At 39.3% G+C, this 17,456-nt stretch overlaps 3 protein-coding genes across 5 annotated transcripts in view; 1 reads left to right on the top strand and 2 right to left on the bottom strand.

Moving 5' to 3' along the window:
* wnk3 (WNK lysine deficient protein kinase 3) overlaps positions 1-4,280 on the bottom strand; it is a 34,826-nt gene extending 30,546 nt beyond the window's left edge. For all 3 annotated transcript variants that reach the window (XM_079359628.1, XM_079359629.1, XM_079359630.1), the window contains exon 1: positions 3,673-4,280. The gene's annotated coding sequence lies outside the window, so the exon portion shown is untranslated. The remainder of the gene's footprint in view (positions 1-3,672) is intronic.
* Positions 4,281-5,035: 755 nt separating this feature from the next.
* Positions 5,036-10,029, bottom strand: fam3a (FAM3 metabolism regulating signaling molecule A). Its single transcript, XM_079360130.1, has 10 exons — positions 9,694-10,029; positions 9,220-9,251; positions 9,018-9,125; positions 8,631-8,654; positions 8,377-8,503; positions 7,988-8,046; positions 7,847-7,897; positions 7,652-7,736; positions 7,015-7,141; positions 5,036-6,334 (listed from the first exon to the last, which is right to left on the bottom strand). The coding sequence occupies exons 2-10, from the start codon at positions 9,230-9,232 to the stop codon at positions 6,236-6,238; spliced, it is 693 nt and encodes a 230-aa protein (XP_079216256.1). The 5' UTR covers positions 9,233-9,251; positions 9,694-10,029; the 3' UTR covers positions 5,036-6,235.
* A 202-nt stretch (positions 10,030-10,231) lies between these two features.
* idh3g (isocitrate dehydrogenase (NAD(+)) 3 non-catalytic subunit gamma) lies at positions 10,232-16,485 on the top strand. Its single transcript, XM_079360131.1, has 13 exons — positions 10,232-10,361; positions 10,614-10,661; positions 10,975-10,986; positions 12,635-12,732; positions 12,821-12,936; positions 13,064-13,124; positions 13,291-13,423; positions 13,775-13,908; positions 14,386-14,488; positions 14,577-14,723; positions 14,856-14,950; positions 15,071-15,131; positions 15,452-16,485. The coding sequence occupies exons 1-13, from the start codon at positions 10,281-10,283 to the stop codon at positions 15,551-15,553; spliced, it is 1,191 nt and encodes a 396-aa protein (XP_079216257.1). The 5' UTR covers positions 10,232-10,280; the 3' UTR covers positions 15,554-16,485.
* Positions 16,486-17,456: the final 971 nt, after the last annotated feature.

Here is a 17,456-nt window from a genome sequence, read left to right as displayed (position 1 = left end):
CATATTTATACAACAGACAAACACACACAAACATTAAAAAGCCTTAAAGGCAAACACTCCCGCACCCAAACAACATTTTGCTTTCACTGGTAGAATGCTGAAAGGTTATTTTCTGACCGTCAATTAAAACAAGTAAATGTTGCAGCGTGCATCGAGTTCACTTGTCACAATCGTTGTCTACTCATTTGTCTATCCGTGTTGGAGTGCATGAGACACAAACATCTGACTCTGTGCACTCGGCCCGCCCTGCAGCCTTCTGTGGAGAACACCTGCAGCTGCCTAATCATTTCTGCAATGTGCAAAGAAAATCATTGTGACACGTTTTGTTTTCATGACGGCCAAAGATGTGATTTCTATTCTCAAAAGCTGCTGAAAGCCAGATTTTTTTTCTTTTTTTTCTGTCGCACGTTTTGTTATCTGTGCTCAAAAGTTTTGAGATGGGGAGAGGGAAACAAAGCTCTCCATCACGTACATTCACTTGTTTTAGAAAAAAAAAAAAATAGTGTGCACAATGAAGCTTCTCGCCTCTTACACAACCAACAACTTTAAACACAAAACAAATATGGCAACCCCATCCTTCTATCTGACCTTAACTTCATGGACACACATTAATCAGGAAGCAAAACGCTGCTGGAAAATTAGGTAGAAAGACAAAGGGGGAGCGAGGGCACTGTGTGTGTGTGTGTGTGTGTGTGTGTGTGTGTGTGTGTGTGTGTGTGTGTCTCTTTTTGCAATTGAGGGGGATGTGTAGATGAAAGGAGTGTATGAAAAGTGGTGAGGGGGACAGGAAGGGATAGTAGTTGATGTGAGCAGGCAGACAGCAGAGTTTTGAACAGAGAGAGAGAGAGAGAGAGAGAGAGAGAGAGAGAGAAGGAAGGAGTGATGGAGCGAGGGGGCCGGCTAGTAGAAGGGGTGGGAAAAATGTGTGTGTGAAAGAGAACAAGAGAGCGATAAAGAGAGGGGGGGGGGGGGGGGGGGCACAGACAAAAGGGGGCTGGGGGGATTTTGCCTGATAAAATATGGGCCAATGTTTGTGCAAATGAAAGCAGTGACTATAGCTAAATGTTTGCACGGGACAAAAGCAGCTACAGTTGTGTGTGGACTTAATGGAGATGAGGACGATGAGCCGAGAGGAAGAGTAGGAATGCTTAAGTGTTTGGAGAAAGTGTCGAACACATGAGGTGACTGCATTAGCACAGAAACAGCTTCCACTGGAACGTCCAGTGGGACAGGAAACAGGGTGCAGAGGGCAGCAGGGTGCAGAACAGTAAGATGCTCCTGTCGCAGTAATAACAAACCCCCCAGATAAAAATGAAGGCCTAAAGAAGAGTAAAGTGATCAATGTGGAAAAAACATCAGCTTATTTTGTTGTTCCAATAAAGTTGTTTTGCCTTTAAAATGTGTTTAATTTGTTAAAAAAAAACATATAAAAGGAGGACATTTTATGCTTTTCCCCTGACATATAAACATTCAAGGATTGATTGAATTTACACTTTTTAAATCTTTACTCTTATTTACTACAGATTTGGTCTTGGGCTAAGTTTGACCAATTTAAAGAAAGTCAACTACTTTAGTTTACTTTTCAATTCATCGTGTTTCTTTGAATTCAAAAAAGTGAATTTGCAAACTCTTAATTTGTTGTTAGTAACATGAGAGAACAAGCCGCTGTTAGCTGTGGAAGTAAATCAGCAGCAAGTGGACAAAGTTGCCGTTTCTTCATCTACTGCCAGGTATTGTCCTTTTGTTGATCACTGGCAAAACTTCCGCAGGCTGAGAGTCACCTGGCTGTGAAGTGCAAAACAAAAAAAAAGTGTACAAAATGTGCTGACTCTGATATTCTAATGCCAATTTTAACACCTTCAGATGAGTGACGAATGCTTAAATCTTCAGAGTCTTCTCTCAGAACAGCATTCATCCCACAGACATTTAAATAAAAGAAGGATCCCGAGTGACGGGCAGAGGCAGCGCGAGGTCTGAGAGCTGCCGGCCAAAGTTCTAATTATTTCAATCTGCAACACGTCTGAAGATCAGAAGCGAAGGAAAAAGAAAGTGAATGTTAACCAGGCCTTTGTTATGAGGCGGGCATGAGTTATGTCAAAGAGACAAACAAGGATATTTACTGTCAGTGGAAGGAGTGAACTGACTAACAGGAGACGCTCAGGCTTACACTGATTTGTGGCACAATCATTAAATGCAATGTTAAGGACATGTATTGTCCAATATACACAGCAAAAAACACAAGCTCACACTTTATGAATATATCAGAAAGAATTCCTTTACTGCAGGAAGAGTCAGTGGAAATGCCAAGTGAACTCAGCCTGAATAAAGCTCGATGTATCTGTATTTTAAGAGCAGTGTGGCACTAAACAAGAAGAGTAATGTGCTCTGATTTCTGCTCCGCTCACTAAACGGTTGCACGAGTTGCTTCGTTGTGTGTCTTCAGTCAAGGTGGAGTTTTGAAATGCGATGAAACAACATCAAACGCTGCCCGCTAGAATCATACACACAATGATTGTTCTCTTCCCATTAGGGAAACTCAAGTCTGAAACACAACAAGGGCTTTTGTCCAATCCAGGTCAAGCATGGGATAGCACAGTGTAGGTAGCACACACACAGCACTGTTCATTGAAAGAGAGAAAAACAGACAGAGAGAATATGTGTTACCCAAGCCCCTTTTTTTGTTTTCTTCTTTTCCCCTCTGCCAGCAGAACCTCCCATTCTGAAGGATTCCTCTAATCCAGGTGAGAGAACGGCTCCTTAATCAGCCAATGATGAATCAGGATTACATGATCCAAAGTAGCTTACTACTGGTGCAGCTGATATCAGCATCTGAGCCCCTCTGGTTCCTGCAAATGGTCTTACATTTTATGAATGATAAAGCACCCAGATATCAGCGTGTGATTTGAGGATTTGCAGCTGTGGATCTTTTTTTTGGGGGGGGGGAGAAGAAAGTAAGCTCTCTAATGTTTCAGGTACACCTCTGACTCCTCTCACATTAGCACAGTTAGTTGCTTTGTGTTAAAATGTATTTGAAGAAAAATGATAAAGGATAGTATACATAAGTGATATTCCTGACCGCTTTTTTTTTGTATTACTTACATTTTCTAACATGCACATGTTAGAAAACACTGAGAGCAAAGACATCATGATGTGACTTGTCGTGAAGTAGCCACTGGCTCCGACGCAAAGTGGACATGATGTCTGTTATTTAAAGGATACTGCATGCAGGCGAAGATACAGAGGATGCCAGGATGTGCAGGCAGTATGAAGTGCAGCTATTGGCTAGCTGGCAGCTCAGCTGACTTTAGAAACGCCATGCAAACGGTGAAAGACATAAGAGCACAGTGACTGACACCACCACAGATCAAATACTCCCAAACCTGCTGGCCTTTAGTGCCCTGTGTGCACGCAAATCATTGACATGATGGGCTGAACAGTTGCTGCCTGTCAGCTACACTGCCCGCAGCTCTGCACTTGTCTCCAGTGTTTTTTACACAGCATCTTTTATTTTCAGAATAAATCGCAGACATAGGAGAGCATAATGACCTAATGAGCCATCTCGTAGAGCTTACATTGACCAAATAATACTGTCACTGAGCACCACCAAATACCACAAATACTCTTGATGTATTTATTTCATAATTCATAATAACAACAACAAGCATCACTTACCCATATGTGACATCGAAGCTCGTCGGTCCAGAGATGTTTTGTTTTTTGTTTTTTTAATACGAGCAGCCAGTTAGCAAGCTAACTCACTGATAACTGAATACTTAATTACTCCCGTAGCTTTATAAAAACGGTGCTAAACGCGGTTAACACCGGGCTTTCTGCCTACAAAACTATCATACACCCACTGAAAAAATACATGTACTAAAAAGCTTTAGAAAACAAAAACGTGTTCTGCTCGTCTCTCTATATTTGATGTTGTCTCCGTGGTGTTTGAAATCCCAGTAGCCGGAGTCGTCGAGGCTCTGTTCGTGTGAGCGTCAGGCACGGAGGAGCACTTGGTGTGTTCGGTCCACTTCAGACGATGGTTGTCGTTTGTTGTACCGGGTTTCCCTTTCGCTGCTCGGTTAAACAGCTCTGAGCCCTGCGACTGGCCATTCATGTGTACCCGAATATTATCGGTAACTTATGTACATAATTTACAACGTACGAGTACGACGGCCTTTGGCAGGTTCTCGTGAGTGCTGTGCGCGCGCTCTGTCTGCTGTGCTCACTTGCCTCGGGGTTCATCTTCATCCATGAGAGCGACAGTTCGCTTATTTCGCCACGAGAGGGCAGTGGTGATACATGTTTAATTTAACGGTCTGATATGTTGCTGAGATGTTGCATTCATGAACTCCTCGGAAACGTATGTAGCGAAAAGACCGCTATTAAGTACCACGTTACTCTTTAATCGAGTATTAAAGTATTTATGAATTTGATTCACAGAAAATTCTGTATAACTTATTTTTAAATCCTCCTCAAGTAAAAGTGTAGCGTCATCATCAGAAACATGCACTCAAAACGCAATATACTATAGACAATTGCCTTTGTAAATGTCATGTATCAAAATAATTACTACTTTATATTACGAAAATAAACTGTGTCTTGTCCTCTATCTGAATAGGTACATTAATACACTGAGTCCCAAAAATCTGAGATACAAACCACATCAATGTGATCCTGAGTGACTTAAACACATCTGTGAAAACTGAAAACCTTCAAGACAACTCAGATGAAGGATTTCCCACACAACACTTGAATCCTCCATAATATATTTCAATTGGACAATGACATTTATCGCGTTTCGGAACATTACGTTAAAGTCTGAGGATTCAACGATTATATGCGCAGACAGCAATCACTGTCATACCTGAAATCTTCTATTTTAGGTCTACAGTGATTATCCAAACGATGGCATATGCTTAATAAAGCAAGTGCCGTGAGCAGAATGAACTTACTAACCCCTGTGGAAAAATTGGCTTTTGTCGCCCTCTGGTGAATTTCTTAAGTATGCCAGTTGGCTCAACACCACGAGAGACCCATATAGTGTATATTCAGACACTTTTATTTATCAGTATTGTTGCAACAATATAAAGACTAATGCTTTCAAACTATGTGTCACACTTAGAGGTTAACATTATTCTGACAAAGTACTTAAAATGGATCTCTAATCACCCATTTAAAATTCTATATTCATTACTATACATGTCCTATGTGTCATGTTTTAACAATAACAAGCAATAACACTCACCATTTAAAAAAAAAAATAGCACACACAATCAACCCATTTAGAGTGAATCCTTTAACAAATAACTCAGTGAAAGATGCTTATAAGTTCGAGACGTTTAAAATGAATGGCAGTGTTTTCAAGAACCCACACATTGAATCTGTTGTGTTTTCTTTTAAAGTATTAAAATAAATAGTTATACGTTTTGTTTTTAAGAAATATGACCAAGGCCAACATCATCAATAAAAGTCAGAGTCTGTAAACATGTGGCAAGCAATAGTTGCAATGCATCAAGTTCTAAAGAAACAATTTCAGCAAGCATTAGGCATAACAACAAAATACATATAAGATGACAGTATATTAACAGAGTTAAATATGAAATATTACAAAGACCTGTTACTTAGTAGGACATTTTAACTACTAGTGTACCTAAAACATTTTTCTTATGCTGATGTCGATTAGGTTTTCCAAAGCCCTTGTGCGAAACCAGTTAGGAGTGTCTTCTTTTTGCTGAAAACCAAATGTGCAAGTATTCATCTCATCATATTCCTGCTGCTTAAGAATATTGACACCTTACAAGCAGGCTTGCATAAAGGAAACATATCCATTTCCAACATTGGCTTTGGAAGACCTCCTCCAGCTGCTTTCATTCATGAGTCGCATTTACACTTTGGTTATCCAACATTTGGCTTCTCAAGTTTCCTGTAATCTCACACTGAAATTTTCCTCTATTCTAGAACACAACTTCAGCTCAAAAGTCCTACAAAAACTCAAAACCCAAATCCTCTACAACAAGGTTCCAGCAATTGTAGACGTATTCCCCATGTGGACAATCTTTGCTGTCAGCTCATACCTCTGCAACAAGAGGGAAACTACAATGTTGTCCATAGCCAAGATATTAGACGGTTCCAGTCCTTTGGCAGTTTCATGGCTTTCTCACAGTCACTGGATCCACTGCTGCCACTCCCGCTGTTTCTGTTTTCTGTTGCTGTTAATGTGAGAGAGTACCACGCAGGGTCATCCTTCCAGGGGTGGACGGAGGGGAATACAGCCATCCATCTCCAGAGACTCAGGCCAACCTTCATATTTGTTGCTGCTCTTGCTGTTTTTCATGCGCTGATGGGAAAAATCACAGGCAAGCCAAACAGAACCAGATCAGCCACACGAGAATATCAGCTGACCTACAGACTGCTTAACAAAAAGTCAACGAACTTGTCTTAAGCAGGCAAATGTTATTCAAATCCAAATGTTTATTGTTGTTGCTCTGTTTGTCTCCATCCTTCTTCCTGCATCTCCCTCTGTCCCACTTTTAGCAGATGACTGTTCAACATAAGTCCGGTTCGGCTCAAGGTTTCTGCCTTTTAAAGGAACTTTTTCCTCTGCACCTGCAGCTCTGCTAAATGTTGCTAAGTGTTCATGATGGATTAATGTTGAGTCTTTGTAAATAACATAACAAGGATTAAAGTCTTTTACCTGCTCTTTTGTAAAGTGTCTTGAGATAACCTTTGTTATGAATTTTGGCATAAAGAAGGATTCATTGAACATTTAAAAACCTTAATAATTGTTATTTAAAAGTTATGATTGTCTTCAATAATTCAGAAAAAAAAAAATACTTGTATCATAAAACAATTATTAGTCTTGAGATAACTATCTGGTGAGTCAACCTAAATTGTAATTATGATGATAACCTAGATAGATATATTTTTACTACTTCTGAACTCAGTAAAGCGGAATCAGTTGTGAGTGACAATAAAACTTCTACCCTCAGCTTGTGTTGACTGTCAACAGAAACATACCTGCTCAAAGGGACTCTTATTTTCGATTCCCTTGGCACCAACAAACACCCAGCTGTCTCTGAAGGCCAGCTCTTTCACCGCAGTGCTTCCAAGCTCCTCAAACAGTCGTCGAGCCTCGTCGTTCATCCTGAAGATACAGTGGCAGGTGTTACATGAGTTAACGTGTGAGTGGGCATGCTGTTCCTCAAAGCAAGAGGATGATGTGTGAGTGTTTAGCCTCTGTGAAATGTTATTGAGATCAGAACATTTTTGCCAACTCTCTTCAGGCTCCCTTTTTTTTTTTTTACTGATCAGGCCTTTGTAGAGAACAGTGTGAGGTTTATTGTTGGGCTAATTGTGCTAAACAGAAAGACGCAAAGTGGACTTGTATTCCATCAAATTTATAGTGATAGCAAATCAACTTGTTTTTGGCTGTAAAGGCAAACTGACTAGCATGATAGCCTTTTGTTTAGCTCTTGAACATATCCTCTGCATCAGTGCCACGCCATATTTAGGCTTCAAAATATTTTCCGAAGTTAGAAGAGGGAATTTTCTTAATCTTTTGTTACAAATTATCTGTCAAATTGCTTTTAAGTGTATCGTAGGAGGTACGAGAAAGGTGTTGGACTGGAACTGAGAGGAAGTGGAGGATTCTTACTTGGTAGCTGCATCATCAAAGGAGGCCACGAACACAAGTGTTCCTTCATGTAGTGGCCGGAGAAACTTCAACAGGTCAGAAACATCTGAGAACAAACGTCAGATGATCTATGAACTGTAGTTTACAGCATGTTATCATCAAGCCACATGTACCAGATGTGAAATATAGCATATACTTAGTGTCTGGTTTTATTACCTCCTGCCCACATATCAAAGGTTTTCGAAGCTAAAAGGTCTCCTGTCACCCCTGGAGAAAGAAACACCAGTAAGAATGTAAGACGTTCAAATCAACAGAAGTAATGTAGCTCAATAAAAAGAAAAAGGATGATCATATTACCATTGACCAAAGCAATGTTTAGTCCTCGCCCTACGTTGTTCTTCACACTGCTCACTAACCTGTAAACAGAAACAGAAGAGGTTGAAGCACTTCAGGAGGACACGTCCCTGCTTAACACATAAGCATTCACTTCCACACTGCCTGCCTGGTACTTGAAAAACAACAAAAAAAGAACAAAGACTACGCAAAAACAAAAGAACTGGGGGAGAGACAGACTGAAACAATACTTGCATTCAGCTCCCCAGACAGACTTGAAGGCCTGGTTATGTCAGCAAAGAGGGAAAAAAAGAACAGAGCGTGAAACCCAACAAAAAAAACAGGGGAGTGAGACAGAAGGGGAGACAAAGACATACATTAAAAGAAAAGAACTTGAAAGCTCTGAATCTCACATCTTGTCCTCCAGGCATATTTTGGGCCCAATGACGTTGGCAGCACCAGATACCAGGCGGAAAGCCAAATGTTTCGGGGGGCAGGGAGCTGTGAGTCCACATTTATACCTTCGAGGACGGGGTTCAGCTACAAAAAAAAAAGTGATTCAATAGGCAAAGATTCAAAGGAAGACGCAATAATGTCATACCTTTCATGGCAATTTACTGGCAGAGGGTTCATAAAATGGTCTAATCATGCCTGTTCTTCTACTTACCAGGCGTTGGCTCCTCACTTGCACCTGAGAAGAAGAAAAAAAAACACCATTTACACAGTTGAGAAAGTCATGTCATATCAGCATGGCTATATTGGATCTAGTAATAGAAAGACCATCTATCAAACTCTTCAACAAGGTGACAGAAACACTTTGATTGAAACTTTGTTTAAAAGTTTGAAAATTATATAAAAATAAGTCCTGTCATGTTATGATGTTTTGCATGTTCTCCTTTTTAGGACAAAGACTACTTTACTGTATAAATGATCAAAAACATTCTTGCACATATGATCCTTCAAAACTGACATTAAAGTTGATTGATAAATTGTTGTCAAATAATTCTCCAGAAATAAAAGCATCTATTACTTCTCCCAGAATGATTTTTCTTACCACTGAAGAAATACCTCACAGATGAACCACTCTGCCCTCCAAATAAGGAGTTTGCCAGCAGCCATGTGAGACCCACTAACAGCAGCACAGCCACAGCTCTCAATGGCCCTGCCGAGATAGAGCAGACACACCTGATCAGGCTAAAGACGCAACTGATTAGAGACAGATCTACACATTTTAAGTGAAATGCAGCACAACAAACCTGTTAATCTCATGATTCACCCTTTCATAGACCTGGAGAGGGGAAAAAGTTTAAATGAAGCAGTTAACATGTAGATGCTTTGAACATCTGCATTACTTTCGAATAAAATTACCTTTAGAGAGTCACACATGCATCAAAAGTTTTACTATCCATTCATTAAAACACAACATTTAAAGAGTGTGAATAAAAGTCCACTTACAAATATAAAATAGAAGAGACACGAAATACAATAGAACAAAATATCACGATGGAATAAATAGCGTGTACAACTATTTCAATCAATAAAGTATCTATCTATCTATCTATCTATCTATCTATCTATCTATCTATCTATCTATCTACCTAATCCAACCTTTGGAATGATAACACGACCAAACCATGACAAACACCAGGCAACATAGTTTTTAAAAAAAATACCCGTTTACAATATATTCACTGTGTTACATTTTTTTATATATATAACGCATGTATTACCTGCTGAGTCCACACTTCAGGCCAGACTTGCCTTTCTTGTCACCTTTTTCCTCGATGTAATGAACGATACAGAAGAAAGGAGCTGTTGCTTCTGCCACTCGGGACTTTTGACTATTTCTTGCGTTGTTTCCTCATTGAACCTTTTTTGTATAACACGTCTTTGAACTAGATGACATACTGTGGTCGTTATGCTCACTGTCCCATTTTCACGAACGCTCTAATCCCGCTTTTACAAGAAACATAGGGGAAAGTAATATTTGCTTTTCCCCATCTGGCTGTCTTCCGGATATAACTTCAACTCCCCTCAGTCCATTCACACTGAGTCTGCGCGAAGATCATCACGTGACTGAAATGGATTTAATAAATACATTTATTATAATGGTTAAAACGCGATGTTATGAATCGAGGATTATACGACGATTCATGACGTGTTTAATAAAACAAAAATCTCGTAAAATATATCATGATACATTTAAAGCAAAAATATTTTTGAATGAAAATAAACCTCGCGCGAGCACAACCTCCACGCCTCCTCGTGCAGACCATAGACGTGCAGACGTGCACTGTATTTCTGCTTCAAAATCAAGATGGCTACCACTGGTGCTGTGCTCTCGATGTCCAAATTTATTAATCCCTTTTGGGGTGGACGCCTTGGGAATACTGTTAAAGTAAGACATGACATGTTGGTGTTGTCTCTGTGCTATGCGTGTATGTGTTGTTGTTTGTTTGCTCCATGTTAAAGACGAGGGGACAGTTTCATCTGAGCACAAGGTCATAGAGTTTTTATTATTGATTTGGTAAGCTAGCAGGCTTCATCTGAACCATTGTTAAGTTCTACATTTGTAAGTTTTGTATTGCAACTTCCAGGCACTGCATTCATAAATCACACTCAACACTTTGTCTTTCTTTCTTATTTCCAGGTGTTTGGAAGCACTCTGACAAGTCACAGGAGTAAGAACACGCTGACTGTGAGTGGATCTGATTGTTTCTGTTACAGTGAATAGAAGTGATTTTGTCAATTTGTCCCACATTTATTAGTGAGGCATTAGAAATGACTGCTCTTAAAACACTCATTTCACAGCTGTATTCTTCTGGGGTTGGCTATGGGAACCTTTTATGTGTTGTAATTTAACCTTGGAGGGCTTTTCATCTGTTTTCAACCATCCTGGGGGAGGATAGGTTATTCACATTGTGCCTCTGTTCTTGCTGCTGTGTGAATTCTTCAGCTGTCCAACTAATTCTTGTCCCTCTGCTTTCATTGCTGTCCGTCTCCAACAACAGGGAGGAAATATAGTAAGTAGCTTACTCTGATGTGGTCTATTTGACTGCAGTGCATCATCTCACTTACAGGAAAGAATGGTGACTTTGTTTCTGTAAGGCTGTGAAACATTTTAATAAAATAAAAACATTGAACACTAAGCAGGAAAATGTCTTTCAACAGTAGTACTGATTACACTATATTGTCATGAAATATGACATTACATAAATCATTGACAGATAATATTTTTATTTGGCCATGAGCCAATCATAGTTTTATTTGAAATTAGAATTGTCAATCCTAAAGTACAATGAAAATAATAAATAAGATAGAATTGGATACCAAGGTTACATTCCTGCATCAAAGCAACAAAAGACAGAAATAGTTAAAAGTACAATGTGAATAGATAGACAAATTTGAGGTATAATGCCAAAGTAAAGTGACCAGTGGTGATATAATGTGAATCAGTAGGATTTGATAGCAGCGAGGTTTAAACATGGTATAGTATGGAGTAAGAGGTCATATGACTTTAAGATACAATATATGGAGCAATAAAATATAAAACAAAACAAAAAAATTCCAACCAAAACTTTTTTATTGACCAGCAATGAAAAACACTTATCAGAGTTTCCCTCCTGTCATCTTCTCTCAATCACAGTTTGATGCATCAGGTGTTCAAAGAACTGGTCTTAAACCCGGTGTGTATATACAGTGTGTTCATGTTTCACCCAAGCTTCCCTATAGTGACCTCTCCATAAGAGTTTCCACCTAACCTGCCTCGCTGTGGCTGTGGAAAACTGTGATGCTTGGGTCAGTGGGCTTCTGAAACTTTTAAACACTTGTTGAAACACTAGCTTACGCCTCTTTACTGCCTAACATTACCCTCACACATGTTGTTTGTGCGTGCATGAAGGATTTACTTTTGTATTATCCTGTAATCTAGCAATTATTTTATTGACTCCTTAATAAACATCAATAGCCTATGAAATGTCCATCATAGGAAAAAGAAAAACCATTCATCATTACATTTAAGTAGCTGGTGCCAAAAAAAAGTGTTGCATTGTTACCAACTGTTTAATCTGATTAAACTTGTGCTGTCAGTGCAAACGCTTCAACCGGGATGCAATTAAGGTAGGTAAGGTCTCTGTAGTCACCAAGCCAAGAGGAAGTGCACCGACTGTTGGAGCTGAATTTACATGGTGACTAGACCTGGTACAGTATTATAGTGGCATGTGATGCTACTGGGCCAAAAAAAAAAACATAGGCTCACATTGGGGGAAAAAAGTCTATAAATTAGTGGATTACTTGTGGACACTATTTTACTTCTCCTGTTAATTTTAGCAGCTTTCAATTACTTTTCAATACTTAACAAGTTTGTTTTCCACTGGTTAAGTTATTGTAGTAACCTTCAATCTACATGAAGTTAAATTTTTTATTTCAAAACAAATGCAGGTTTGTATTCAAACAGGAAGTTAAGTAACCTTAGCTGTAGACAGTACAAACATTCAAAATAAAAACAGACAAAAACTTTTAAAATGCAAAATAATAGAATTTTGAACATGTGATTAACTTTTGAAATTCAGCAGTTGATCACGATTTGTCAGCCGTAGTTTAAACATGCAATTGCTTCTGTTGTTCTTTTGATAGAGTTTAGTAAATGAAAACAAAATGCTCATTTTACAGCCTCCTCCAGCAAAGTATGGCGGAAGACACACTGTGACCCTCATACCTGGAGATGGAATCGGCCCAGAGCTGCTCAATCATGTCAGAGAGGTTTTCAGGTTGGTAAAATGAAAGCTAAATCTTGTCTAAAGTATGGTCTACAAACAAGTGTAGATTGCCTCTCAATGGTTTGCCTTCATGCTGTAGGTTTAGCTGTGTTCCCGTGGACTTTGAGGTGGTGCATGTCAACTCTGCTCTGGAGACTGAGGATGATATCAATAATGCCATCACTGCGATCCGCCGTAATGGAGTGGCCCTTAAAGGTAAACAAGCCCTCGTTATTCTGTGTTGCAGGCAGAGCTGGAAAAACATTAAAAACTGAGAACAGCTCTGGGGATGATGTATTATACATTAAGTAATAACTGTGACATGACTTAACTTTCTTTGCAGGTAACATTGAAACCAAACATACCATGGCACCATCTGTTAAATCCAGGAATAATGTCCTTCGGTAAGAGTTTAAATGAAATACTCAGTTCTCTTTGTTAAAGCTCCATTTTGTCAGACAGCTTACATTTCTCCTTTAATGTTGTCCTTTGTGTCTGTTTGGTGTTGTTTGACTTTTATGGACTCACCCTGTTTCCCTCCTTTCTCTTGTTCAATGAATGCATGACCAGCACGAGCTTAGACCTGTACGCCAATGTGATGCACTGCCAGTCCCTACCTGGAGTCCAGACTCGCCACAAGAACATTGACATCATGATCATCAGGGAGAACACAGAGGGAGAGTACAGCAGCCTGGAGCACGAGGTTAGACAGAGCTGGAATACTTATTATTGATTGCTGAAACACATGACTACACTTTCTCCTGTACAGTCCCTTTTGCCACTCCTTCTCTTTTGTCCTTTCAAATGGAAATTAGGCACTATGCAAACACTTCCATGAGTTCCACAGTATATTACCAAAGGAAAACAATGTTGTGCTGTCTAGTATTTGTACAGATGACAGCCCTATTGAGCAGACTTGTTTTGGCAATGCATAAAAGATATACTGTAATACTAAATACTCAGGCAAATAACAACCTTACTACTACTATTCTGTTTACAGCACAGTCTACCTTGACGTTGTCATATTTCAGTCTTCCTCTCTGTCTTCATCCAGAGTGTTTCAGGGGTAGTGGAGAGTCTTAAGATCATCACCAGGAACAATTCCCTCAGGATTGCTGAGTATGCTTTCCGTCTTGCCAGGGAGAAAGGTCGCCGTAAGGTCACTGCTGTACACAAGGCCAACATCATGTGAGTTTCTCTGGAGGCATATGTAGTGTTACAGACTCTTTTTTTTTTTGGTATGGACGTAACAGATACATGTGATGAACAAGATGCATTGTGCTTTAGCAAACATGCTAGTTGAACAACACTTTTCCACAGGAGGCTTTTGAAAGGACAATAAATTAAGATAAGAGGAAAAGAAATAAAGAGAGAATGAATAAATACACATAGACTGTAGAGCAAAGGCAGCATGATCCAACAAAAAAAACAGTCAGAAACTATTCATGTGAGCGCTGTTTATTTGATTTTAGTTTGAGTCCTCTGTTAAAAGCATTACTGTTGCTCTGTAGTTTTATGCCAGTGGGCTGAGAGTTTTAAAGTTTTGCCCCCTTCACAGAGAAAGCAGACTGGCCTAATGAATCCTACGTAACATTAAAAGTAAAAAAAAAAAAAAAACATGTTTGGGTTGTGGAAATGTTAAGTGAAGACTTTCTGCCCCAACAGGAAGCTGGGCGATGGCTTGTTCCTGGAGTGTTGCAGAGAGGTGGCTGCTGGGTACCCAGACATCACATTTGAAAGCATGATTGTGGACAACACCACCATGCAGGTAGGTCACCGAGGAAATGTCTCACATTTTCATTTTGAAACATGTATGAATGTTTATCAATGGGAATTTATGTATCTGGGATTTGTAGTTGGTGTCCAAGCCCCAGCAGTTTGACGTAATGGTGATGCCTAATCTGTATGGGAACATAGTGAGCAACGTGTGTGCAGGCCTGGTTGGAGGGCCTGGCCTTGTGCCGGGTGCTAATTTTGGCAGTAACTATGCTGTCTTTGAAACGGTGAGTTTTTTTGCACTTCATGGTTACTAGCGCACTGTCACCTCTGTTCTGTTTTGGAAGAATGGAAAATTACATCAGTCATCATTGTGAACTGTGCCTGGTTCTTGTCCTGTTTTTTTCTGTTACTCTCAGGCCACAAGGAACACTGGGAAGAGTATTGCAGACAGGAACATTGCCAACCCCACTGCCATGCTGCTTGCCAGCTGCATGATGCTGGACCATCTTAAGTAGGCCTTATCAGATTGAACACTTTCTGTTTTCACAAAAAAAAAAAAAAGCCCCGTCTTTGCAGTTGTTAATGTGGTGTAGTAGTCATTTAAATTGTTTTTTTTCTACTACTTTTTCAGGCTCCATGATCATGCAACTTCAATCAGAAATGCTGTCCTTACTACCATGAATGAAACTCGGGTAAGTTTCTCTTCACTAATGCACCTCTCCTCCACCTGTCTCGCTGCCATACGCTGTTGGTTCATTGTTGTTTGACAGGGGCTTAGAGGCCCTGGTGACAGGTCTGGCATGCTTCCTAGTGGACATCACAAAACGTTTACACAAAGCACCATTGTGTGCTTTTGATGTCACACGGCTTTAATTAAGAACTACACTCTATGGTATCTGATTTTACACTGTATGCCGTACATGACTGCCCTTTTGGTTTGGTAAAAAAAAAATCAAAAATTGAATGCAGTAGAGTCCAGCATTTAAAATTCAGTTGTTTCTTTGTCTTGCAGTTGCACACGGCTGATATCGGTGGTCAGGGCACCACATCAGAGGTGGTCCAGTCCATCATGAGGTACATCCAGAGTAAAGGGCAGCTTACATCTGACCTGTAAGGTGAAGAGGTGCATGTATCTGGGACAGGTGCAGAGTACCAAAGAGGATGTCCATGCATAATTGTTTCCATCACACCACATCCCATCACCAACATCAGAAAGGTTCCCCTTTATTTTTTTCATGTTCAAACTGTTTTCTGACCAATTCACCGCACCATCAACCTTTTATCCACAGCTGCCAGTTTTATTTATGTACTGCAGGGATGTTGCAACAGTTTACTTTTGATTTAAAAATCATTGCCTTTCATAATAACATGATAAATCTTACTGTTGATGAAGTTCAGTCAGTAGGAAATCTGAGCTCCTACAAATGTTCAAAACTTGCAGCATGTCGATCATCAGACGGATGTTGAGCTAAGAAATGAGGTATCAACTTTGCCTTCTTCATTTCATTTATTTATTTTATAAATTACAGTTCTGTTGTTCAATGTATATGTAATACCTTAAATGTTTGTTTGTTTTTTGTGGTTGGCCATACTGTCACCACCTGTTGTACTCTGTAACGTCCCATGTGTTCACATAAGATCAACTGTATTTTTAATGTCAGACATTAACGATATCATCAGAAGAGAGTGTGCATCAAATAACTGTCAAAGGTCAAGTTTAATGTTTATGCCATTATTACATTTTTACTTAAACGTATGAAAGTATACTTTAACATGTCTGCGGATGGGTCTAAATACTGTAACACAAATGATAATAAAGAAATGTATGTAAACGTGAACTTTATGGACAGAGAAACATTTCTCTCATTTATCATGATAAAGTCAATAGATTTTAATAGCAAGGTTAAAGGGTACACCAATCATAAAACTCAAGAGCTGTTTGGACATCTCTAATTTTGGTGGCAGCAGTCACTTTGTGACATTGATGTTTTGTAACCTTCTGATAGACACTTCTATTTAATGCAATAAATTTAAACAGCACCGACATCTGACTGTCTCCTCAAAAGTCATTTAGAAGTTTCCCTACAATTTGAAAAATGAACATATGAGGAATATTGTATCAGTCTGCATTATCTTATCAGATAATCTGATAACTGTGTGTACATTAAAAACATGCATACATTCTTATTGTTAAAGTCCAGAAAGCTAAATGTTGACCCTGTGCCTCTGCTTCGAAGAGAAATCTCTGCTCTGGTTTCCTGCTGGGGATAAAGATCAGTTGCTCCAAATTAGATAAAGCTCGCTGATCCTTCCGTTTGTTTTACAATTTCACGCCCCATCAATGTCTTACTTACAACATTGGATGACAAGCTGCAGTTTTACATTTCATCACAGGAGGGCAATAGTGCTTTCATGAATGGTCTCCAAACTGCAATTCTGGACTTGTGATTCCAGTGTGCTCTGAGACAATAACTAACAAGACGAAAAGTAGAAATGTGCGTTTTACTGCAGACACTCAAGGGTTAAAAAACTGCAGGGGAAACAGGACCCTAAAAATCTGGCAGCCAGATTGTTTCACATAACTGGGAAAATGAAGTTAATTCTTATTCTTTTCACGTGACTGATAGGAATGAGGCTTTAGTCTTGGGATTAGGCTACATGGAGGATATAGGGATGCATTAAGGATTTTGGCTTTGTTCTTTTTTTCTCCCCCTGAATCATAATGTAAAATGTAACCTGATAAATGATCTTTTATTTTTACTTTAACTTTTTTAAACACTCCTCAGATTAAAAGGAAAAATTTGCACAGGAGGAGTGCTGGATGTTTCAGGGGCTACCCATTAAAAAATGTCAGTTCATTTCAAGCAAGTAATCCCAATCTGAAACAGAAGCCTTACTAGCTTTTCCATTAAAACGCTAAATAAGCCAACTCTTTTCTGTGAATATTCATATTACTTGCTGGCAGAGAGAGGATGGACTTTTATTGTGTTCATCATATATTACAACACAGGTACTAA

Source organism: Symphodus melops (genome assembly GCF_947650265.1).
Source record: "Symphodus melops genome assembly, chromosome: 13".
In the NCBI taxonomy this organism is placed as follows: domain Eukaryota; kingdom Metazoa; phylum Chordata; class Actinopteri; order Labriformes; family Labridae; genus Symphodus; species Symphodus melops.
The sequence above is the reverse complement of the archived record's forward strand: the minus strand, read 5'-3'. Positions and strand labels throughout refer to the sequence as shown.

Excerpts from the sequence above, each read along its gene's own strand:
- idh3g (XM_079360131.1), top strand. The coding sequence starts at position 10,281 with ATGGCTACCACTGGTGCTGTGCTCTCGATGTCCAAATTTATTAATCCC. Across the intron at positions 10,362-10,613 it reads GCCTTGGGAATACTGTTAAA|GTGTTTGGAAGCACTCTGAC; the intron begins GTAAGACATGAC and ends TCTTATTTCCAG. Across the intron at positions 13,909-14,385 it reads GTACACAAGGCCAACATCAT|GAAGCTGGGCGATGGCTTGT; the intron begins GTGAGTTTCTCT and ends CTGCCCCAACAG.
- fam3a (XM_079360130.1), bottom strand. Across the intron at positions 8,655-9,017 it reads TGTGAGGTATTTCTTCAGTG|GTGCAAGTGAGGAGCCAACG; the intron begins GTAAGAAAAATC and ends TCTTCTTCTCAG. Across the intron at positions 6,335-7,014 it reads ATAAGAGTCCCTTTGAGCAG|CGCATGAAAAACAGCAAGAG; the intron begins GTATGTTTCTGT and ends TTTTCCCATCAG.